At 41.1% G+C, this 26,442-nt stretch overlaps 1 protein-coding gene across 1 annotated transcript; it reads left to right on the top strand.

Moving 5' to 3' along the window:
• The first annotated feature begins 632 nt into the window (after positions 1-632).
• Positions 633-2,101, top strand: LOC111899975 (cysteine-rich repeat secretory protein 38). The gene is made up of 2 exons (XM_023895849.3): positions 633-1,513; positions 1,623-2,101. Exons 1-2 carry the CDS (start codon positions 745-747, stop codon positions 1,727-1,729), a joined length of 876 nt encoding a protein of 291 aa, XP_023751617.1. The 5' UTR covers positions 633-744; the 3' UTR covers positions 1,730-2,101.
• The last annotated feature ends 24,341 nt before the right edge of the window (positions 2,102-26,442 follow it).

Here is a 26,442-nt window from a genome sequence, read left to right as displayed (position 1 = left end):
GAAGAAAACTAACAACTAATACCTAATTTATGGGTATCGTAAATGAACCCACATGTGTAGGGATATAGTGTGTATGTGTTGACCTTCAAACACATGTCCTTTTATATGGATGTTTATTTAGTAACACCCATAATTTATTGTCGTAGATGTCTACTAAATCAAATTAATATATTCAAATGATCGATTATAAAGAAAAATTAGAAAGTAAAAGTTGTAGTTTCAGTGAATTGTATATAGTTAATCAATGCGTTATCTAATGCAATATTGCCTCCTTCGAATTGTGTTTACCTAAATGGTTAAAAGAATATATATTATCGTGCTAGATACGGTAAAAATGCGAATACATAAATATGATCTTAAGTTGAATTCTAACATCTTTTATTAAAATATCAACAACTTATAAACGTGTTAATGGAAAAACGTAATTGCATTTACCCTTGAGTGTCATCTCCATTAAAAAAAAAAAGGTAAAATTTTTATTTTTTTTACTTTTGCCAAAAAAAGTTTATCAATCTTTATATTTGGTCAACTGGTTGACTTTTTCCTATAGTAGTGCAACACACGATTACTAGTTCATTGACACTGGCCCACTGAGAAGCAAAACCAACAACACAGCTTAAAAAAAAGATTAAGGGACAGGTGGATATTTTATTTAATGTTGGGCTTAAAGTTGGCCTGCAATAGGGTCCCTGTGTAGAACAATTTACCCCATCCATCTTACGAAAGCTATCGAATCTTTAAAAAATGGTGAGGGTTGTGCTATTGACTTTACTCTTCTTGATTACGTTAGATTCTTGCCATGGTAAATGCTCAAATGTAAGCTCCAGCTTCAACACAAATTTTAGAACCCTTTTGGATTTGCTTACCAAAAACGCACCTTTTCGTAACGGATTCTACGAAACAAGCGTCGGGAATAAGTCAGATCAAGTTTACGGCGTTGTTCAATGTAAAGCTAACATATCCTCCTCCAACTGTGCCAACTGTTTGAAATCGAATACTGAATCATTTGACGGGTGCCCAGAAGGCAGAAGCATGGCTACTATATCCACTTTCTGCACTTTGAAGTTTTCCGATGAGAATTTCTTTGGAGTTTGGGATAACTTCTCATCGGCCTCATTTGGCCACAACGGGTTGGATAATCCATCGGTGTTCTCAAAAGGGTATCTGATGATGCAAGATTTAGCTAGCACAGTTCCTGATCAACCATTGATGTATCAAGCAACAGATGTTAATCTTGGAGAGGATGGGAAACGATATGGTTTGGCTCAGTGTAGTAGAGATTTGAGCAAGTTGAATTGTCAAAACTGCTTGGAGGATCGATTGGAGAACTATAGATCTTATGTTGAGAATAGAACTGGGTGGGAGATTCTTGGGATCAGTTGTAGTATGTGGTATTCTAATGTTTCAGATGCTTATTCTCCAGGAGTGACTGCTCTCACGCCATCTGAGAGTCACGTTCCATCCGCAATACCTACTGTTACTTCTCCATCTGGAATACCTACTGTTACTTCAGGTAAGTTACTTCTTTTTTGTTGTTTGTTTCATAATACAGCTATAGGAAAGCTACACGATCATCTGTGGTAGAGGTGCTTTAAATCCTCGGATGTTTCTTTAATGATCAGGAGGTCATAAAAGCCATGGACGAAGTGGAATTTGGGGCAGCATCAGCATCGGCACTAGCATTTTCATAGCCTTGTTAGCTATTCAAGTTTTCGAGATGCTATCATGAATCATGCAGTATCGGTTCATACATGGATGTTATAGTTACTTATGCCATATCAACAAGTGCCATGTCAAATAATATCCACATCAACTAACCGGCTATAATAATGTTTCCTATGACGAATATTAGAAATTTTATTTCAGTTGTATAAAACAGAAAATTTACTTGATCTTGGAGTGTGAAATGATAACTGTGTAGTCAGAAAGAATCACTGCATAAATGATAACTGCTTGGAGCATATTCAACCATCACCAAATCCATCACCTTCCATCCCATCACCATTTATTATATTATTTTGGTGTAAGGAAATGGTATAAGATCAAATTTGATGGTATTGTACTCTTTTACACAAAAATGGAGTTTAACCCATTTTAGTCACTCTCATATTTATTCATTTCTACATTCTTAAATATGACTATGTATGTTTTATATGTAACAATTTTTAATTAATATATGAGGTTTTACATTAAATTGATATTAATAATTATAAATATAAAACTTAATCTTACATTTCCACCTCTATCGTTCACATATGTACCCAAGTGGTCCCTCACCTTTTAAGACTTAATAAGTTTTTAATACTAAATCTTTGCAATCCCATTTTTGAATTCTTACGCGATCCTGATATATATATATATATATATATATATATATATATATATATATATATATATATATATATATATATATATATATATATATATATATATATATATATATATATATATATATATATATATATATATATATATATATATATATATATATATATATATATATATATATATATATATATATATATATATATATATATATATATATTGTAACGTCCCAAATTCAAGTCCAAAAATTTCATTTTTGATTAATTAATTCATAAAACATTTATTAGAAAATATTGTATAAATTCGTCATCTCAAAGCCAAGTATCATATTTGAAACCCATAACCATGAACAAATGTCATATCAGAGTACAATCACAGGAATCACCGTGTGGAAAATCATATGTGTGTGATGCCATGCTACGCCGTCGGCTCCTTCCCCTTAGATGAAGAGGTATCTGAAACCAAAACTGAAACCGTAAGCACAAAGCTTAGTGAGTTCCCCCATCATACCACATACCATACAATACCATCGGTATCTTTCAACCGGTAATCGGGTACTATTCAATCCCTTACCACTAGCATACAAAATCAAGATCTAAGCACACAACCATACATATCCAGGTACTGACCTACCCCTTGGTCCATACGACCACTATTTGTGACAACCCGAAATTTTCATTCGGTCACACCCTAAAAGTCAATCACTCCATATTATAAGTCAAGTTCACTTTTACTTGTTTTTAGGAAATTTAAGTTCGTTTGATTATTTTAATAATTAATCCTTAAAAGAACGGGTGAACGGATGGGCCGTCTCGGGTCTTGAAATTTCTAAACCGCGAATACCACGTAGCTTAGAAGTTCACGGCCAAAATTTTATGTTTGGGCTGTAAACACCCTCAAAAACCGTAAACTCATTCCTTAAGCATGAGTTTACTCCCCAAAGTAAATCACTTTTCATTTTTACCCAAAAGAGTAAACTCCAAAAACTCTCTCAAGTATCATCCAAGTTTTTCATCCATCCATTTATGTGTTTTTACTAGATTTCCAAAACACCAAGAACACACACTAGTGTTCTTGGACTTTAAGTTCATTTCAAGCTTCCACAAAGTAAGTACTTTTATCCTAGAGTCATTTAAATCTTGTTATACATATTTATACCAAGGAAAAGTCCCAAGAACACCAAGAACAAGGTGTTCACAGTTTTGGGAGGCTCCCAAAACCGTAAACACCAAGTATAGTGCATAGGGTGCTTTAGGATGTCTAGATGCTTCACAATGCCTTAGGGACTTGTCTAGATCCATCCTTGATGTGTATATCATATAAAAGAACAAGAAAACAATCATTTTTATGTGTTTACGGTTTAGGGATCTCCCAAAACCGTAATCACCCTAAAAGGTGTTTAAATGTCCCATATTTACTCCTAATGCCTAGAATCTAACCTAAGCTATTACCTTGAAGTGTTTAGGACTTGAAAAAACCAAAATACCTTAGTCCATAAGAGTTTACGGTAGTAAACTCCTGGAGAAGTGGTCCTTAGACCGTAAACTCAATTTAGGAGTGTTTTGATGCCACACAACACTTCCTACTGCTTAAACATGAAGTAGAATGCTTGGAATAGGTTAGAGGACTTCAAAACAACAAATGGTCACAAGGTTAGGAGCTTACGGTCGTAAACTAAATAGTTTATGACCGTAAACGCAATGGGTGTTGGTCTTTAGGGAGTAAACTCATTTTAGGGGTTCCCTTGAACCGTAAAACCCAATAGCCTTGCCCTACAACACTTAGATGCAACCCATGAGACTTATAACACTTGTATAAGTGTTTAGCATGTCCAAGGGTGTCTTGACTTGTTTATTAGTTGTTTAAAGACTAATTGGATATATATATATATATATATATATATATATATATATATATATATATATATATGTGATATTATATGTTAACTAGGACTATAGAGTGTGTTCAAGACTTCACTTGACACCTAGCAGTCCTACCTCTTCAGTTCATCCGTACTAGTCACAACTGGTGAGTTCATACCCCTTAATCAATGTTTTAAATGTTTTTAAATACTTTATGGGGGGGGGGGGGTTGATACAAGTAGAATCATGCTAGTTATTATATCAATCAAATGTGATTAATAAGCAGAATTCAAATAATTTACTACTCATTAGCCGTTTTACCAAACAGTTTCCTTCAAATGTTTTTTATAAACATTTTATATGTTTAAAACTCCTTATTAAACTATTCATTTTACTCTGTATGTTTCATTTCAAACTCATTTATAATTGTGTTTCAAACAAATGTTTCTTTATACTTAAACTTTTTATCAAACCAATGCTTTCAACCCGTTTTATAGATTGACATCAAGTCGATCTTTTCTTAGATAGAAATCATGATCAAAAGGTTTTACAAAACTTATATTATGCTTTTATATGGTCAATTGCATGCTTATATATGTATAGTTATATAAGAAATGTTTAAAGGACTTAGGAAGGCTATCCACCCTATTTCCTTTTCGCGCTTGAGATGTGGTCTGGTGGGATATCGGCTACCCGTACGAAGGTCGTTTAAATATTACTTATATATCATGTGTATATATATAGTCATAAAGGTTCTTCCAGTTCATTCGGTACCCTTAGGTAGCCAGGGTATACTTCCATGTTCATATGTACCAGTTACATTACTAGTAAGCTACCATATGGGTAGTTTAGGAAGATACTAGAACTATTACTAGAACACGATATCATACAATGAGTCAGTTCATTCATGATTCAATACTTGCTAGATAGAGAGAGAACGCACGTTACAACTAGCACACGCAGAACATTACAGTACATTACTATACTATTACATAGATATGTTTACATGATTACACTTAGATGAGTACATTTACATGATTACATTTACATGAGTAGATTTACACGGTTACATTTACATGAGTATGTTTACATAGATAACATATGATGAGTTATTATTACATTTTATATGTGTAGATTATGTTATATAATCCTCATTCTTATCTTTACCTTGTGATACAATCACATAATCGATGAGATAGATTGGATTTAATATCCTAGTACCAAAGGATACATTGCGGGATTAACCATTCCTAAAATCTCTGTTAGCTACGGAGGTAAAAGCACATCAACGGATGTCAACGGTTGATACCATTATATGTATACTTTAAGGGACTAACTATTCCTATACCCAGCTTTTAGCAACAGAGGTAAATGTACATCTACAGATGTCTTCAGTTAACACTGTTAGTTACCCTAGTACCAAAGGGTAATACTTAGGTAATTTATATTATCACCTTTATCTTGTGACTCATTCACATAATCGATGAGGTAAATTATATTTGAGTATCCTAGTACCAAAGGATACAATTTCTTATAATAATAATAGTAGCACAGTCGGGTCTTGGTAGAAGGCTACATTCAGAGCAGTTAGGTCTTGGTAGAAGGCTACATTCAGAGTAGTTAGGTCTTGGTAGAAGACTCCCTTTTATAATAGTAGGAATCATAGGGATTTCTAGGGTTTTTCAAACATTTGTACTTGTTTTACAACCATTTTCATGTCTTTCTTTACAAGTTTTACAAATTAATACACATTAATACTTATGATCTCACTAGCTTTAAAGCTGACACTCTCTTTCAAAATAACTTGTATCCTCAGGTCAACGATAGACAGGTACCGATGCAAGGTTTAGAGAAGATGGGGCTCGTTCAAGACTCATCTTTCATTTTGATTTTACTTTAGTGTCTATTATAATTTCACAGAACACTTGCATTAAAATTATATTATTAATGCAATGGATGGTGTTGTTGCTTGTTTACTACTTTTCATTGTTGTGATACTGTACATGACGTCCTCCGCCCCAGAACGTTTCCGTTGTTCATGGTTTTGGGGTGTGACAGATTGGTATCAGAGTATATCAACCCATCAAAGATATACTAACTATAAATACATAGGGATAAAAAAATACTCTGACCAAGAGTTTATACTTTAATTAGTAAAATATTTAATTTAGTATACGTGGCTGCATTCATACTAAAATTAGTGTCACTAGGATAGTACAAAAGAATTACGATTGTTGGGCAACACAGGTGGACTTAGTGACATATAGTCAAAAATGGGAAGATATAGCCTGGTCAACTATATTATCCGAGGGTTGACTAGCATGTGCCTAAATCTATTTGCGTGGTTGCAACAAGTCTAAAATCCTACCAACAATACCACAATGAGAGCAGTAGAACATAACATTAAACTTAAAATACTATAGGAGTATTTGGTGTTACTATAAGTACTTTATACTTGAGAACTAAAACGGGATCTTCATTACTAAGTTGATAGTTGCTAAGTGGATACACTAAGGCTATATGTAATTAGGATGTTATAGACTTAGAATCTGTGAAAATTTTACTTTACCCCTATTCTGTATGAATTTGGAGTTAAGGTCACTTATTCGAAGGCCTATCATGTTTCGATTACCTATAACTGGTATGCACTTCACAAATAGCGATGTAACTAATGACGATTTTCTAAATAATTATCTAGATAGTTCGTCTAATAATTATTTTCTTACCCCAATTCTCACGTAGATAACATGGATGGACTCCATCCCCACGGCAACCAGTATCTTCCGAACTAAGACCTTTCCGGCGGTGCTAACTCCAAACCCGAGGTTGAGAACCTACCCCAAGCAGCTCCCGTTCTAATTCCTAACCCTCATCCGGCTTTTCATGGCCCGTGTAACGGCCCGGATCTCCAAGTATCTTTTATGCTTATATTTTTGGAGTTTTGTGAGGGGACTCGGCGAGTTGGAGCTCAAACTCGCCGAGTAGGATCGCGGTTCAGGACGCGGGTTCGCGCCCGGACTCGACGAGTCCAAGGAATGGACTCGGGGAGTCCTCGCTGTTTAATGAAACCATAAATTCCCGGTCCTAAGCCCTATTTAAAGGACCTTATGACCCTTCATTGCGGCTACCTTTATCTTGAGAGCACCAAAACAGCTGAGGGATTCGTGTGAGTGAGAAAGAGGCCATTGTTCACCAAATTTGTGCGTTTTTGCAAGAAAGGAAGAGGAAAGGCAAGCTAGAAGAGTTGGGGAGCTTGGATCTTCTTTCATTTCATCAGAGGAGGCTTCTTGAGGTATCTTTCAGAGCTTATTTTCCGTATTTTGTTGATATGGTCAAATCTAGGGTTTCTTCATGCCTTATTTGCTTTGTATTGGAAGTATGAGAGGTCCCATGGGGATATGGTGCCTAGATCTGGACCTTAGTAGGTCCAGAGAGTCCCTAATGTCATGCTTTATGTCCTCCCTTTTGGGTTGGAGGCTAGGGTTGCCATTCTAGAAGTCATTTCTCCAAAAAGAGCCTTGTAAGTGTTGTATGGTAACCAAGATATGAACTTTACATGATGAATAAGCTTAGGAGGGCCAGATCTATGGGTGGATGGTGCGGATCTGACCTCAGAAGCTAGTTTGGGTTGATGCATGGCATGGACTCGCCGAGTCTGAAGAACAGACTCGGCGAGTAGCATGAAGATTGTCCTTAACCACTCAGCGAGTGGTCTTGCCGAGTTAAGGGTCAACTCAGTGAGTCAGGGAGAGTTAGAGAGGGTTGACAGTTGGACTGAGTCGAGTTGGGACTCGCCGAGTTGTTCTTGAGACTCGGCAAGTTGAGTCGTGGTGGCCCCGCGATTCATGCCAGGTGGAACCCGTCGAGTCAGGGGAATACTCGACGTGTCAAAAGAGAATCCTAGAGAGTTGGTGAATACGTATAGACTCGTCGAGTCGCCCTAGTGCACTCGCTGAGTCCGGTCAAAGTTGACCGTTGACCGTTGAACAGAGTTGACTTGATAAGGGTAGTCAACCTTAGTGGTAAAAGTGTTAACTAGAGATGTATGATGTTATAGGGGGATTATAGCTCGGAGGATCGAGCACGAGTGATTTCCAGAATTCGCGAGTTATCGAGATACACGAGGTGAGTCTTCTCACTATACTTTACCTTGAGTAGGTAATCAGAGTTATGTGTTAGAGTATGTGTATGTTATGTGTATGCTATGTGTTGTACTGCATGATGTCTATGTGATTTATGCTGTCATGTTTATAGAGTTGGAACCGGAAGGTTCCTAGAGTTAGAACCTGAGGGTTCACAGAGCTTGGGTGCACGGACCCATAGAGTATAGCCTTGAGTGGCTAATATATGTTTATGTGGTATTTTGGGGAACTCACTAAGCTTTGTGCTTACAGTGTTAGTGTTGTTGTTTCAGGTACTAGCGATGACCGTGGGAAGGCGCCGGCTTGATCTGTACACACATGGAATTTTGATATACTTATGATCTTGGGATTTTGTATGATGTGAACTGAGATTTAAACTTAATGTTTTTATGAAAATTAAATGAGAAATGTTTTTATAATTTGCGAAAAATTATTTTGTAATTCACGGTGTTACAAGTTCGTATCAGAGCCTTGGTTTGAGGGATTCGAGTACACCTTCGGGCGTATTTGAACTCAAACTGAGGATTTGAAAAGTATTTTCAAAAAGAGTAAAAGATTTTGAAAAGAAACGCAGAGCAGAGTTGTGTGTACGATCAGTCCGCGCCCGAACGGTGATTTCCCAAAATACCCATATGTTATGTGATATTGATACTGATATGATGTATCTGCATGCTAGAGTAGACTAGGTATTCCTATTAGGAGTAGAGTGGCCTGATTTGTGATGCCTTAGCCTAGGAAGAGGTGAGCTGCTATGAGATGCTTGAGAGTGAGTAGGTAGCAGCGAGGGGCTTGTGAGAGATCTATTAGAGAGTGATCTACGCATGATAGAGTACTTTGAATTTGGGATCCGAAGAGGAGGATTTGTAAGTCTTCTGATATGGTGTGGACAGTAGTATTGGGCCCGTACTACTAAAAGCACCGGAGCGGTGTACAGCCCAAGTAAGAATCTTTGGAATACCAAGGATCAAGGAGGAATGAGTGTGAGTATGCTCGAAGGGGTTCTAATTTTTCGTATGTTGTATTTCAGAGGTAGATCATGGTGAGGACACGTTTGATGCCTGAGAGCAGTGATACCAGTGATGAGGAGATCCACCGGATCATCCACGAGGTGGTGGCTGCGGCCATTAGGGCAGAGATACCGGAGATGTTTGGGTCTATAAAGACCACACATTATACGCCTACTGAGCTTGCGGCAGTGACCTAGGAGAGGTTCACTGTCATGTTCCGAGATGAGTACGTTCCCCAAGTGGAGAGGGAGCATTTGGCACAGGAGTTTCTGACCCTCAAGCAGGGTACTGAGTCAGTTACAGTGATTACCAGGATGTTCCATGAGAGGGCGATGTTTTGCCCTGAGCACGTGTCCACTGAGCAGGCACGTATGAGCCGTTATTTGAGCATTTTGAGGCGGGATATTCGGGAGTTCGCGGCGAACTCATCGTACCGGACATTTGCTGAGCTTCAGGGAAATGCCTGGAAGAGGGAGATTGACCTAGAGACTCAGGCCAGGGAGGAGGCGCACTCTTAGGGGAGGGATCGGCGACCGGCACAGTCTCAGCCGGCAGCCAAGCAGGCCAAGCCCGCTGATCCCAAACCAGGGAGCTAGAAGGGCCGCACTTGTGGGAAGTGTGGCAAGGGTCATGATGGAGTCTGCAGAGCGGGATCTTGCTACAAATGTTGCAAGGAGGGGCATATGGCTAAGGATTGCCCCAATGGGTTTGCAGTCTGCTTCCACTGCAATCAGACCGGACACCGGAAGGCATAGTGTCCGTAGTTGCGAGGGTCATCGCAGGGAGCACCTCAGTGATCTGCCCCTGCCGCCATCAGAGCTACAGAGAGTCGGCCGGTGAAGGCCGAGGCGCCGAGGGCACGAGGGAGAGCTTTTCAGCTGACCGCGGAAGAGGTCCGCGCAGCGCCCGATGTCGTGGCTGGTATGTATTCTTTCATGTATTTATTTTGATGATGAGATATTATGCTTATGTTATGTTATGTGTAGGTACTTTTCTTGTGAATTCTGTACCTGCCTTGGTGTTATTTGACACGGGTGCGAGTCGGTCTTTTGTATCTTTGGCTTTTAGTTAGCATATCAGGGTTAGTCGTGAGGCGTTGAGTCGACCTCTGAGAGTTTGCATAGCTGATGAGAGGGTGATATATGCCACGGAGGTTCTCCGAGGGTGCATAGTTGAGATTTTCGATGTTGAGTTCCCGATTGATCTAGTTCCTATTGCTATGGGTGATGTCTGTGTCATTGTGGGCATGGATTGGTTGAGCAGATTCGGTGCGGTTATTGATTGTGAGCGGCAGCTGGTGACCATACGAGACCCTAGTGGGGGAGTTCTTTCGGTATACGGCGAGGGTACACGTTCAGGATCAGCGTTTTGTTCGGCCGCTAGAGCGATGCAGTGTCTACAGCAGGGCTGTAAGGGTTTTGTGGCGTATGTGATGGATACGCGGGTGGATTCCGAGAGGCCGAGTTCAGTTGAGGAGGTTCCGGTGGTGCGTGAGTTCCCGGATGTGTTTCCCGAGGAGTTGCCGGGTGTGCCTCCTGTGAGGCAAGTGAAGTTCGGTATCGATTTGGTTCCGGGGGCCGCGCCTATCGCCAAGGTGCCTTATCGTCTTGCACCTCCAGAGATGCAAGAGTTATCCTCGCAGCTTCAGGAGCTGCTGGGGAAGGGGTTTATTCGGCCGAGCAGCTCGCCGTGGGGAGCACCTATCCTGTTCGTCAAAAAGAAGGATGGTTCACACCGGATGTGTATTGATTACCGAGAGTTGAACAAGCTGACGGTCAAGAACCGTTACCCGTTGCCGAGGATCAACGATTTGTTCGATCAGCTGCACGGAGCATCTTGGTTCTCCAAGATCGATTTGAGGTCTGGATATCATCAGGTGAGGGTGCGGGATGAGGACGTCCAGAAGACAGCGTTTAGGACGCGATATGGGCATTACGAGTTTGTGGTGATGCCTTTCGGGCTCACCAATGCCCCGACAGTGTTTATGGATCTCATGAACCGAGTATGTAGACCGATGCTGGATCGGTCGGTGATTGTATTTATCGATGATATTCTGGTATATTCGAGATCTAGAGAGCAGCATGAGGAGCATTAGAGAGGGGTTCTCGGGGTTCTGAGATCGGAGAGGTTTTATGCCAAATTCTCCAAGTGTGATTTCTGGTTGCGGGTGGTCCAGTTCTTAGGACATCTCGTTAATCAGGAAGGGATATTGGTCGATCTGGCTAAGGTTGAGGCGGTGATGAGTTGGGAGGTGCCGAAGTCACCCTCCGAGATCAGGAGTTTCCTAGGGCTGACAGGGTATTATCGGAGGTTTATTAAGGATTTCTCCAAGATCGCAGTACCACTCACCAGATTGACCCGGAAGGGTGTTGCTTTTTCATGGGGCCCCGAGCAGCAGGCCTCCTTTAAGACACTTCGCCAGAGGTTGTGCGAAGCCCCGCTGTTAGCTCTCCCGGAAGGGATGGAGGACTTTGTGGTATTCTGTGATGCATCGATTTTGGGATTGGGAGCGGTGCTGATGCAGAGGGGGCATGTGATAGCGTATGCATCGAGGCAGCTGAAGCCTCATGAGACGAGATATCCCACCCATGATCTAGAGTTAGGGGTAGTGGTGTTCGCCCTCAAGATCTGGCATCACTACTTGTATGGGGTTCGGTGTACGATATACACGGACCATAAGAGTTTGAAGTATTTGATGGATCAGCCCAACCTAAATATGCGTCAGAGAAGGTGGTTGGATGTGGTCAAGGATTATGATTGTGAGATCCTATACCACCAAGGCAAGGATAATGTGGTAGCCGATGCGTTGAGCCGCAGGGCGGAGAGCACTCCACTGCGGGATGTATGTTTGGGATTTACCGTGATGACTACGGTATTGGACGTCGTTCGCGGGGCACAGGCCGAGGCTGTGCAACCTGAGATGCAGAAGAGGGAACAGGTTGTTGGTTTGGTTTCAGAGTTCGTTACCGATGGTCGGGGGCTTATGACTTTTCAGGGGCGTATCTGGGTACCGTTTGTGGGAGGAACGCGTACAATTTTGATGGAGGAAGCTCATCGGTCGAAATTTTCGATCCATCCGGGGGCCACGAAGATGTATTTGGATTTGAGAGAGGAGTATTGGTGGCCCTGTATGAAAAGGGATGTCGCGTGGTTCGTTTAGAGGTGCTTAACCTGCCGTAGGGTTAAGGCTGAGCACCAGAGGCCGCATGGTAAGTTGCAGCCACTGGAGGTTCCCGAGTGGAAGTAGGAACAGATCACTATGGATTTCATCACCAAATTGCCGAGGACTACCAGGGGAGTTGACACAATTTGGGTGATTGTGGACAGGTTGACAAAGAGCACTCACTTCCTTGCCATCAGTGAGAGTTCTTCAGCAGAGAAATTGGCTGAGGTGTATGTGAGGGAAGTTGTATCTCGGCATGGGGTGCCGATCTCGATAGTTTCAGACCGTGATGTGCGCTTCACTTCCAGATTCTGGAAGAAATTTCATGAGGAGTTGGCTACTAGACTGCATTTTAGTATCGCATATTATCCCCAGACAGACGGTCAGAGTGAGCGGACGATTCACACGCTCGAGGACATGCTCCGAGCATGTGTGTTGGAGTTTGGGGGTAGCTGGGATGATTATTTGCCTTTTGCAGAGTTTTCCTACAACAACAACCATCATTCGAGCATTGGTATGCCACCCTTTGAGCTGTTGTATGGGAGGAAGTGTCGGACCCCTATTTGTTGGGGAGAGGTCCGTCAGCGGGTGATGGGCAGTACAGAGATTGTGCTTCAGACGACAGAGCAGATTCAGCAGGTCAGACAGAGGTTGTTGACCGCTCAGAGCCGACAGAAGAATTATGCAGACAGGCGTCGGTCCGAGCTTGAATTTCAGGTCGGTGACTTTGTTCTCATGAAGGTCTCTCCTTGGAAAGGAGTGATTCGATTCAAGAAGAGGGCAAGTTGGGGCCCCGGTATATTGGTCCATTCCGTGTGATCGCGAGGGTAGGCCGGGTCCCCTATTGTTTGGATTTGCCAGCAGAGTTGGGGCAGATTCACGACACTTTTCATGTGTCGCAACTGAGGAAGTGTATAGCCGATGAGTCGGCAGTGGTTCCATTAGAGGATATTTAGGTGGATGCTAGCCTGAATTATTCCGAGAGACCAGTGGCCATCAGAGATCGGAAAATCAAGGTTTTGAGGAACAAGGAAGTACCCCTGGTGTTGGTTCAGTGGCAGCATCGGAGGGGATCGGAGATGACCTGGGAGTCGGAGCGTGAGATGCGTGAGCAGCATCCGGAGCTATTTACAGAGCGAGACTTCGAGGACGAAGCCGAGTTCTAGTGGGGGAGAATTGTAACAGCCCGGACTCGACGAGTCCAAGGAATGGACTCGGCGAGTCCTCGCTGTTTAATGAAACCCTAAATTCCCGGTCCTAAGCCCTATTTAAAGGACCTTATGACCCTTCATTGCGGCTACCTTTATCTTGAGAGCACCAAAACAGCTGAGGGATTCGTGTGAGTGAGAAAGAGGCCATTGTTCACCAAATTTGTTCGTTTTTGCAAGAAAGGAAGAGGAAAGGCAAGCTAGAAGAGTTGGGGAGCTTGGATCTTCTTTCATTTCATCAGAGGAGGCTTCTTGAGGTATCTTTCAGAGCTTATTTTCCGTATTTTGTTGATATGGTCAAATCTAGGGTTTCTTCATGCCTTATTTGCTTTGTATTGGAAGTGCGAGAGGTCCCATGGGGATATGGTGCCTAGATCTGGAACTTAGTAGGTCCAGAGAGTCCCTAATGTCATGCTTTATGTCCTCCCTTTTGGGTTGGAGGCTAGGGTTGCCATTCTAGAAGTCATTTCTCCAAAAAGAGCCTTGTAAGTGTTGTATGGTAACCAAGATATGAACTTTACATGATGAATAAGCTTAGGAGGGCCAGATCTATGGGTGGATGGTGCGGATCTGACCTCAGAAGCTAGTTTGGGTTGATGCATGGCATGGACTCGCCGAGTCTGAAGAACAGACTCGGCGAGTAGCATGAAGATTGTCCTTAACCACTCAGCGAGTGGTCTTGCCGAGTTAAGGGTCAACTCAGTGAGTCAGGGAGAGTTAGAGAGGGTTGACAGTTGGACTGAGTCGAGTTGGGACTCGCCGAGTTGTTCTTGAGACTCGGCAAGTTGAGTCGTGGTGGCCCCGCGATTCATGCCAGGTGGAACCCGTCGAGTCAGGGGAATACTCGACGTGTCAAAAGAGAATCCTAGAGAGTTGGTGAATACGTATAGACTCGCCGAGTCGCCCTAGTGCACTCGCCGAGTCCGGTCAAAGTTGACCATTGACCGTTGAACAGAGTTGACTTGATAAGGGTAGTCAACCTTAGTGGTAAAAGTGTTAATTAGAGATGTATGATGTTATAGGGGGATTATAGCTCGGAGGATCGAGCACGAGTGATTTCCAGAATTCGCGAGTTATCGAGATACACGAGGTGAGTCTTCTCACTATACTTTACCTTGAGTAGGTAATCAGAGTTATGTGTCAGAGTATGTGTATGTTATGTGTATGCTACGTGTTGTACTGCATGATGTCTATGTGATTTATGTTGTGCATGTTTATAGAGTTGGAACCGGAAGGTTCCCAGAGTTAGAACCTGAGGGTTCACAGAGCTTGGGTGCACGGACCCATAGAGTATAGCCTTCAGTGGCTAATATATGTTTATGTGGTATTTTGGGGAACTCACTAAGCTTTGTGCTTACAGTGTTAGTGTTGTTGTTTCAGGTACTAGCGATGACAGTGGGAAGGCGCCGGCTTGATCTGTACACACACATGGAATTTTGATATACTTATGATCTTGGGATTTTGTATGATGTGAACTGAGATTTAAACTTAATGTTTTTATGAAAATGAAATGAGAAATGTTTTTATAATTTGCGAAAAATTATTTTGTAATTCACGGTGTTACAAGTTGGTATCAGAGCCTTGGTTTGAGGGATTCGAGTACACCTTCGGGCGTATTTGAACTCAAACTGAGGATTTGAAAAGTATTTTCAAAAAGAGTAAAAGATTTTGAAAAGAAACGCAGAGCAGAGTTGTGTGTACGATCAGTCTGCGCCCGAACGGTGATTTCCCAAAATACCCATATGTTATGTGATATTGATACTGATATGATGTATCTGCATGCTAGAGTAGACTAGGAAATTTTAGTTCGTTTGATTATTTTAATAATTAATCTTTAAACGAACGGGTGAACGGATGGGCCGTCTCGGGTCTTGAAATTTCTAAACTGCGAATACCACGTAGCTTTGAAGTTCACGGCCAAACATTTATGCTTGGGCTGTAAACAACCTCAAAAACGATAAACTCATGCCTTAAGCATGAGTTTACTCCCCAAAGTAGAACACTTTTCATTTTTACCCAAAAGAGTAAACTCCAAAAACTCTCTCAAGTATCATCCAAGTTTTTGCCCAATATCTTCAATCTAGTAAGTGTTTCTAGCCCTTTCAAGTTTGTATAACACTTAATCTAGTGATTGTACATTTTTTCATCCATCCTTTTATGTGTTTTGACTAGATTTCCAAAACACCAAGAACACCAAGAACACATACTAGTGTTCTTGGACTTTAACTTCATTTCAGGCTTCCACAAAGTAAGTACTTCTATCCTATAGTCATTTAAAGCTTTCTATACATATTTATACCAAGGAAAAGTCCCCAGAACACCAAGAACAAGGTGTTCACGGTTTAGCCAGGCTCCCAAAACCGTAAACACCAAGTATAGTTCCATAGGGTGCTTTAGGGTGTCTAGATGCTTCACAATGCCTTAGGGTCTTGTCTAGATCCATCCTTGATGAGTATATCATATAAAAGACCAAGAAAACAATCATTTTTATGTGTTTATGGTTTGGGGATCTCCCAAAACCATAAACACAGCAAAAGGTGTTTAAATGTACCATATTTACTCCTAATGCCTAGAATCTAAGGTAAGCTATTACCTTGAAGTGTTTAGGACTTGAAAACACCAAAATGCTTTAGTCCATAAGAGTTTACGGTAGTAAACTCATGGAGAAATGGTCCTTAGACCGTAAACTCCATTTAGGAGTGTTTTGATGCCACACAACACTTCCTAAGGCTTAAACATGAAGTAGGAATGCTTAAAATAGCTTAGAAGACTTCAAAACCACAAATGGTCATAAGGTTAGGAGCTTCTGGCCGTAAACTCAAGAGTTTACGACCGTAAAATCAAGGGGTGTTGGTCTTTATGGAGTAAACTCATTTTAGGGGTTCCCTTGAGCCCTAAAACCCAATAGCCTTGCCCTACAACACTTAGATGCAACCCGTGAGACTTATAACACTTGTATATGTGTTTAGCATGTCCTAAGGTGTCTTGACTTGTTTATTAGTTGTTTAAAGACTAATTGGATACATATATGTGATATTATATGTTAACTAAGATCATAGAGTGTGTTCAAGACATCACTTGACACCTAGCAGTCCTACCTCTTCAGTTCATTCGTACCACACGCAACATGTGAGTTCATACCCCTTAATCAATGTTTTAAATGTACTTAAATGCTTTATGGGGGGGGGGGGGGTTTGATACAAGTAGAATCATGCTAGTTATTATATCAATCACATGTGATTAATAAGCAGAATTCAAATAATTTACTACTCATTAGCCGTTTTACCAAACAGTTTCCTTCAAATGTTTTTCATAAACATTTTATATGTTTAAAACTCCTTATTAAACTATTCATTTTACTCTGTATGTTTCATTTAAAACTCATTTATAATTGTGTTTCAAACAAATGTTTCTTTATACTTAAACAGTTTTATCAAACCAATGCTTTCAACCAGTTTTATAGATTGATATCAAGTCGATCTTTTCTTAGATAGAAATCATGTTCAAAAGGTTTTACAAAACTTATATTATGCTTTTATATGGTCAATTGCATGCCTATATATGTATAGTTATATAAGAAATGTTTAAAGGACTTAGGAAGGCTATCCACCCTATTTCCTTTTCGCGCTTGAGATGTGGTCTGGTGGGATATCGGCTACCCGTCCGAAGGTCATTTAAATATTAGTTATATATCATGTGTATATATATAGGCATAAAGGTTCTTCCAGTTCATTCGGTACCCTTGGGTAGCCAGGGTATACTTCCATGTTCATATGTACCAGTTACATTACTAGTAAGCTACCATATGAGTAGTGTAGGAAGATACTAGAACTATTACTAGAACACGATATCATACAATGAGTCAGTTCATTCATGAGTCAATACTTGCTAGATAGAGAGAGAACACACGTTACAACTAGCACATGCAGAACATTACAGTACATTACTATACTATTACATAGATATGTTTACATGATTATTTACATGAGTACATTTAAATGATTACATTTACATGAATACATTTACATGATTACATTTACATGAGTACATTTACACGATTACATTTACATGAGTACATTTACATAGATAACATATGATGATTTATTATTACATTTTATATGTATAGATTATGTTATATAATCCTCATTCTTATCTTTACCTTGTGATACAATCACATAATCGACGTGATAGATTGGATTTAATATCCTAGTACCAAAGGATACGTTGCGGGATTAAGCATTCCTAGAATTTCAGTTAGCTGCAGAGGTAAAAGCACATCCACGGATGTCAACGGTTGATACCATTACAAGTATACTTTAAGGGACTAACTATTCGCATACCCAACTGTTAGCAATAGAGGTAAATGTACATCTACAGATGTTTCAGTTAACACTGTTAGTTACCCTAGTATCAAAGGGTAATACTTAGGTAATTTATATTATCAACTTTATCATGTGACTCATTCACATAGTCGATGAGGTAATTATATTTGAGTATCCTAGTACCAAAGGATACAATTTCTTATAATAATAATAATAGTAGCACAGTCGGGTCTTGGTAGAAGGCTACATTCAGAGCAGTTAGGTCTTGGTAGAAGACTCCCTTTTATAATAGTAGGAATCATAGGGATTTCTAGGGTTTTTCAAACATTTGTAGTTGTTCTACAAACATTTTCATATCTTTCATTACAAGTTTTACAAATTAAGACACATTAATACTTATGATCTCACTAGCTTTAAAGCTGATACTCTCTTTCAAAATAACTTGTATCCTCAGGTCAATGATAGACAGGTACCGATGCAAGGTTTAGAGAAGATGGAACTTGTTCAAGACTCATCTTTCATTTTGATTTTACTTTAGTGTCTATTATAATTTCACAGAACACACTTGTATTAAAATTATATTATTAATGCAATGGATGATGTTGTTGCTTGTTTACTACTTTTCATTGTTGTGATACTGTACATGACGTCCTCCGCCCTAGAATGTTTCCGCCGTTCATGGTTTTTGGGTGTGATACGATCCCTATCATGCAACATATCATACATATATAAATCATAACCAACACATACTAGACCAAGATAAATTATCACAAAGACAATCACCTTTTAAATACTCCTCAATGGTGGGTCGGCATTGTGGCCTTAGACCCACCCCTACTGCAAAGTAACTCACCTCGTAGCTGCTGAACTGTGCGGGAATCCTCTGACTGCTGGCGCTGCTGCTCCGGAAATCCTCCGGGTATAATTCCCACAAAACACTTAGTCAGAAACTGACATTTACCTATAGGGTAAAATGACCATTTTACCCCTTGACCAAGTCAAAGTCAAAGTCCACTTCCAGTTGACCTGACTCGCTGAGTTGACTCGCCAACTCGCCGAGTTCCTATCCTTCCATCAAACCTCATACCCGTCTCTACTCGTCGAGTTAGGCGATGACTCAATGAGTTTTCCTTCAAAATGAACATCGACTGAATCCTCATCTGACTCGCCGAGTTGTATGAACAACTCGTCGAGTTCATCATCAACTGATACTCGTTTCCTATCTTGACTCACCGAGTTGTAAGAACAACTCGTCGAGTTCATCATCAACTGATACTCATGTCCTGTCTTGACTCGCCAACTTTATTGTTGACACTTTTTCTTTGAAATAACTTGTATTCTCAGGGAACCGCTAAGACAGGTTAGCAACTAGTTTTGAGGGCTAACGCACTGGCGTTAGTAACATATTTTGGATCATCATATTGTGTTTGATATCTAAACATGTAACACATACAATAATGTAAACTTTTCAAATATATATATATATATATATATATATATATATATATATATATATATATATATATATATATATATATGTATATATATTATGGTGGTGTGTACTTTCGTTACTATTTAATTGTAGTGATACTGAATATGACATCCTCCGCCCCCGAACGTTTCCACCGTTCAGGTTTGGGGGTGTGACAGATTGGTATCAGAGATTTGTTTATAGTGAACTAAGTATTTCAAAACCATTTTTGATATACAACTATGAACACAACTGGGCAGAAACACTCTGAGTAAGATTTATACTTTTAAATAAAACTTTTATAAAGTATGCATGCATACATTGTATAACAGGGTCAGTATCATAATGAAAACAATATAGAAGTATTATAGATGAGTTTTACAATCAGGTATTCCTTGGAATATGTAATCGGGACTGGGATGGATATAACCTGATAAACTATATTTGTCCGAGAGCCGACTAGCATATGCCAGCAGATTGCCATAGTGGACAACAAGTCTAAAACTTACCAAACCTACAAACTTTACAATCAAACCTAACATCATCTAAATACCATTGGAGTATTTTGTAAATACGGTAGTTTAACTTACATGTTTTAATTTTTAGACAATTCTCATATCACTATTCCCGCGCAGACACAATGGCTGGATTCCATCTACCAAGGGACCCCTACTACCCAAATCAAGGCAAAGTAGGGTGGGTAGAGGATGACCCTGAAGAGGATGAGGATCCCGTGGGAGAGGAGTAAGAGGAAGGCTCGGATGGGACAAACTTAGAGCCAGAGGTAATCAACCCACCAACCGTCCGACCCACTGCAGTTAGAATAGGTTTTCAGGGACCAACTCCCGTCCGGGGAAGCCACATTCACCACTGGAGTCAGCAATAAGGAGTGCATCCTCCCTACGACATGTGTCGAGACTTCTATAATGTTAGTTATGGAAGTTCAGCCGACTGAGCACTCCCAGTCATTGTGAGCAAGCTAGCTAACCAGTCCTACCAATCAGGAGTTCAAGAAAACCGGATTCGCGAAATCAACGTGGAGGTACAAGGTAACGCTGCCAACATCTGCCGCCTGGACAGGTTGCAGGAAAATGCCCAACTCCACACTGACACACTCCAAGACCAACTAATCGCAGCCCTCTCTGAGATAAGGGAAATGAGGGAGCAGCAAGCCACCTTTGATAGGCGTCTTATGGGGACAAAGCAATCAGACACAGAGTGAAGCTCCAAGCGCAAACCAGATCGCAAGTAGTACTTGCCCGACTCCCAAAATTTTGTTATAGAATAGGATCTCGGCTAAAAGTCTTACTTTTTTCTAACTTTTGTAATCGGAGACCTTTACAAAAGTCAAAGTTTTCCTGACTCCAAAATGTAACCAAATATATGTCTAATATAATGAAGTGTTTCTTTTGTGTGTTAATTCCTTAAATACCACTCGAATTCGTAAGTTTATCTAGTAACTCTTATTATGAATCAAACTCTAAAACCTTGTTTAGGTCGAACCTAATTCATGAAATATTGAAAATAGCTAACTCATTAACACACTACTTTTAATCATTTGAGACCTATTGTGTTTCATTATTTCTTTGACTGCACGATGCCTCCTCGTATGTCAGCTCGTAGGAACGGGACACCAACACCGTCACCATCACCCCTAACTTACCGTCCCGCTGTGGTACAAGATGCCATCACCGCAGCAGTAGTAGTTGTGCTAACCCAAATAAACATTAATGGAGCTGGGGGGAGCGGGAGTAGTACCAATCATCAGAACCATGGAAATGCTCATGGACATATTAGGGAATGCACCTACATAGAATTCTCGAACACCAAGCCGAAAATGCTTAACGACACTGGGGGAGTCATTGCACTTATGCAATGGTTTGCAAAGACCGAGGCGGTCTTTGAAATCTATTCATGCCAAGAAATAAGCGAGGTCATGTTTGCTGCTTGTACCTTCACAAAACGAGCCCTCACATGGTGGAAGGGCCATGTGAAATCCATATATCTTCCACTCGCCAACGCCATGAGCTGGGAGGACTTGAAGTTCCTACTGTTAGAAGAATACAGCCCGAGGAGCGAAATTCAAAAACTAGAGCAGGAACTATGGAACTTGAAAATGGTTGGTTCTAACCTACATCTGGGGGTTGTCACCCCAAATTCAAGGGCATGTTTTGGCTTCCAACCCAGTAACATTCAATAGCGCGAAGCGCCTAGCTCAACGACTAATCGATCACGAGGTTAAATAGGGTACTATCGAGTTACTGCTGACCCTCCGAAGGAGGTAGAGGACCGAAGGAAACCCTGGAACAAGAGAAAGGGGCAAGCCCCACGAGAGAACCCCAAGAGGCAACAGTTAGTGACAGCTCACGCTGTTACTGTCCCTGCCACCCCCGCACCAACAAAGCCGTACGTCGGCAATCTGCCAAAGTGCAATAGGAGCAACTTTCATCACCACGGACCCTGCCATGAGATACATTGCACCAAGGGCAACCAGAAGGGACACATCGTACACTTCTGCAAGGAACCAACCCCACCAACAGCGCCAGCCGCAATTGTGGGAGTAAGTCGTACATGTTACGAGTGCGGATCAACGGGACACTTCCGAAGGGACTACCCGAAAGAAAACAATGGGAATACTAGCAGAAGTGGCCGAGTATTCGCAATAGGCCAGGAGGAAGCCGTTGCAGACCCCATTGTTGTTATGGGTACGTTTCTCCTCGATAACTCATATGCATATATGTTATTTGATAGTGGAGCAGAGAGGAGTTTAGTGAGTCATAGTTTTAAAAACCTACTCCAACAAATCCCTCAATCATTAAGTGAAACTTTATAGTAGAAATAGCTAACAGGAAAATAGATTGCGCTAAGAAAATATACTTAAAGTGTACCCTCTCATTAAAAAATCACTCCTTCCAATCAACCTCATGCTACTCTCAATAAAAAGTTTCGACGTCATCATAGGCATGGATTGGATAAGTTCTCATCGTGCGGACATTTTATATTACGAAAAGGTCGTTCGCCTTAATCTGCCAAATGGCGAAACCCATATTATTTATGGCGATAAGCCTACCACCACTATTCGCATTATATCCTGCATCAAGGCTCAGAAGTGCTTGCGCAAGGAATGACACGCATTTTTAGCTCATGTCGTAGATGTGAAATGAGAATTAGAAGACGTCAAGAGTGTGCCCGACGTATGTGACATTCCCCATGTCTTTCCTGAGGATCTTCCGGGAATACCTCCTGCAAGGAAAGTCGAATTCAAAATCGACTTAATTCCTGGAGCCACCCCTGTGGCCAAAGCGCCGTATCGCTTAGCCCCAGCAGAGATGCAAGAACTATCCAGTCAACTGAATGAACATTTCAGCAAAGGATTCATCCGACCAAGCTTCTCACCTTGGGGAGCACCAGTGTTGTTCGTGAAAAAGAAAGACAGATCGTTCAGAATGTGCATCGACTACCGAGAACTCAACAAACTTACCATAAAGAACCGGTATCCCCTACCACAAATAGACGATATGTTTGACCAACTCCAAGGAGCAAACTATTTTTCCAAGATCGATTTGGGATATCACCAGCTACGAGTCCTAGAAGGTGATATTCCCAAGACGGATTTCCGAACAAGATACGGTCACTATGAGTTTGTAGTGATGTCGGTCAAACTAACCAACGCCCCTGCCGTGTTCATGAACTTAATGAATCGATTATGTCGTTCCTTCCTGGACAAATTTGTGATTGTGTTCATAGATGACATACTCATCTACTCAAAGAGTAGAGTAGAACATGGTCAGCACCTGAGACAAGTCTTACAGACATTACGAGCTGAGAAACTTTATGCAAAGTTCTCAAAATGTGAATTCTGGATTAGGAAAGTGGACTTCCTAGGGCACGTGGTCAGCGAGGAGGGAATCCACGTGGACCCTTCTAAGATCAAGGCTATCAAGAATTGGTTTGCGCCCACAACGCCAACCGAGATTCGCCAATTCCTAGGTCTCGGTGGCTATTACCGTAGATTCATACAAAAGTTCTCCAGCATTACGAAACCTCTTACCTCCCTAACTCGGAAGGGTGTAGCCTACAAATGGGGACAAAAAAAAAGACACCGCATTTCAGACCTTGAAGCAAGCCCTATGCAGTGCAGCCATCTTGTCCCTTCCTAAAGGGACAGAAGACTTCATAGTATATTGCAATGCTTCCAATCAAGGGCTGGGTTGTGTGTTAATGCAGCGAGGAAAGGTTATTGAGTACGCCTCACGACAACTGAAAACACATGAGGTCAACTACACCACTCACGACTTAGAACTTTGAGTAGTGGTGTTCGCTCTGAAGTTCTGGAGGCACTACCTATACGATACTAAGTGCACTATGTTCAAAGACCACAAGAGCCTCCAACACATATTTGATCAGAAAAAGCTCAACATGAGGCAAGGACGTTGGGTTGAGCTACTCAACGACTACGAATGCAAAATTTGTTATCATCCGGGAAAAGCGAATGTGGTGGAAGATGCCCTTAGCCGTAAGGAGTACTCTGGTCGAAGAGTGAAGTCATTAACCATGACAATCCATTAATACTTGTCAACCCAAATCAAGGAAGCACAATTGGAAGCCTTCAAACCCGAAAACATGGCAGGTGAAGCACTTAGAGGGATGGACAAGAATTTTGAGATCAAGAGTGATGGAGTTCGTTACCTCATGAACCGAATCTGGACACCGAAGTTCGGTGGGTTCAGAGAAATGGTTATGGACAAAGCATACAAGACCCCATACTCCGTGCACCCAGGTTCAGATAAGATGTACCTAGATCTCAAGCAACTCTATACATGTCCAAACATGAAAGCAGAAATTGCTACCTATATGGGCAAGTGCTTGACTTGCGCCAAGATCAAAGTAGAACATCAGAAGCCCTCAGGTCTACTCCATCAGCCCGAAATACCTGAGTGGAACTGGGAGTAGATTTCCATGGACTTCATAACCAAACTACCCAAGACGCAAGGTGGTCACGATACCATTTGGGTGATCGTCGACAGGTTAGCCAAATCTGCCCACTTCTTGCTTGTCAAGGAGACCGATAGGATGGAGAAACTAACAAGAACCTACATCCGATAGATCGAGCAACCTCATGGAGTACAAATATCTATCATCTCTGACTGAGATAGTAGATTCACTTCAAGGTTCTGGCAGATGGTGCAAAAAGCCTTAGGTACTAAGATGGATATAAGTACAGCCTATCACCCACAAACTGGCGGGTGGAGTGAGAGAATGATCCAAACCCTAGAAGACATGTTGGGAGCATGTGTAATCGACTTCGGAAAAGCATGGGACATCCACTTTCCATTGCTGGAGTTCTCTTATGACAACATTCATCACACTAGCATCAAGACTGCTCCATTCGAAGCCCTTTACGGCCGCAAGTACAGATCACCTCTGTGCTGGGCGGAGGAGGGCGACACACAGTTAGCGAAAGATCTAGTCCCGGATAGTACTCTCACTGGTCTAGAAATCATAAGGGAAACGACTGAAAAGATCGTTCAAATTCGAGAGTGACTAAAAGCCCCACGGGATAGACAAAAGAGCTATGCCGAAAAAAGATGAAAACCCTTGGAATTTCAGGTTGGTGACTGCATCCTACTGAAGGTCTCACCCTGGAAGGGCATGATATGCTTTGGAAAACATGGAAAGCTAAACCCAAGGTACATTGGACCCTTTGACATTACTGCAAGGATTGGTCCAGTAGCTTATAGACTCCAACTTCCAATCGAACTTAACAAACTACATCCAGTGTTTCACGTGTCTAACTTGAAGAGGTGTCTATCCGACGAAACTCATCTAATTCCACTCGAGGAAATCGAGCTGAATAAAAATCTTAACTTTGTGGAAGAACCCGTCGAAATCATGGATATGGAAATCAAACGAACTAAGCAGAGTCGCATACCAATAGTGAAGGTTCGCTGGAATTCTAAGCGGGGACCCGAATTCACTTGGGAGCAAGAAGATCAGATGCAACAAAAGTACCCGCATCTTTTCCCTAATTCGTGAACTTTTGCTTTGTAATTAATTTCGGGACGAAATTCCCTCTAACAGAGGGATGATGTAACAACCGGATATCTCAGCTCAATGTAACGACTGGAAGTCAACTATTGTAATATATTTGTGAATTAATAAAAAATAGCGTCAAAAATGAAATGTTTAAAAAGCTCAGTTTGAGTATACTAAGTGGTAGATAATGTATTAAGGTTTCCAAAAATACAACCAATCAAAGATCCGTAACAATACTAGTAAAGCGTTGTTAAGCCTAAAATGTGAAATCTCAATAAAATACTTTTTGGTGTTAGGTATCTAAATGAAAGTAGTAGATATCCCTAAATTGTGAGCATACGTAGAAAGAACGCCCAAATCTAACTTCGTATGAGGAAGTTATGATTTTTCGAAGTTTCAGATATAACGGTAGACAACTAAAAACTTGAAAAAGAGATCGAGCGAGTTTTGGCCAAAGCAATCTAAACGAGAGTCGAATGTCTCGACAATAATGATACAACGGTAAAAACACAAACGAAAACGGACGTTGGGTGAAGAAGTTATGGATTTTTAACGTACTTTTCGTGTCCCAGCCTATTAAAAATATATAATTAAAAATAAAGAAAAAACTAGCCGATGGAGTCTAAATGAAAGTTGTAGAGCACAGTCTTACCTACGCGTGGATATAAAGAACGCGGCAAACGAAGCTCGTACGCGAATGTTACGCAACTTAGAAGTTTGGAAATTCAGATTATGCCCCACGTAACGAGTTACGCCCAACGTACCAGAGGATGGGAGCCTCGTCCCATCGGCCAGTAGGCTATCCCATCGGTCATCAGGTCCGAGCTACGCATGCGATGACATCTCATTACGCCCAGCGTAACTGGGCTGAGTACACCCCGCGTACGATGGGGTTTCAGCCCCCAT

This window comes from Lactuca sativa, chromosome 1 (genome assembly GCF_002870075.4).
Source record: "Lactuca sativa cultivar Salinas chromosome 1, Lsat_Salinas_v11, whole genome shotgun sequence".
Taxonomy (NCBI): Eukaryota; Viridiplantae; Streptophyta; class Magnoliopsida; order Asterales; family Asteraceae; genus Lactuca; species Lactuca sativa.
This window is presented reverse-complemented; position numbering and strand designations above follow the sequence as displayed.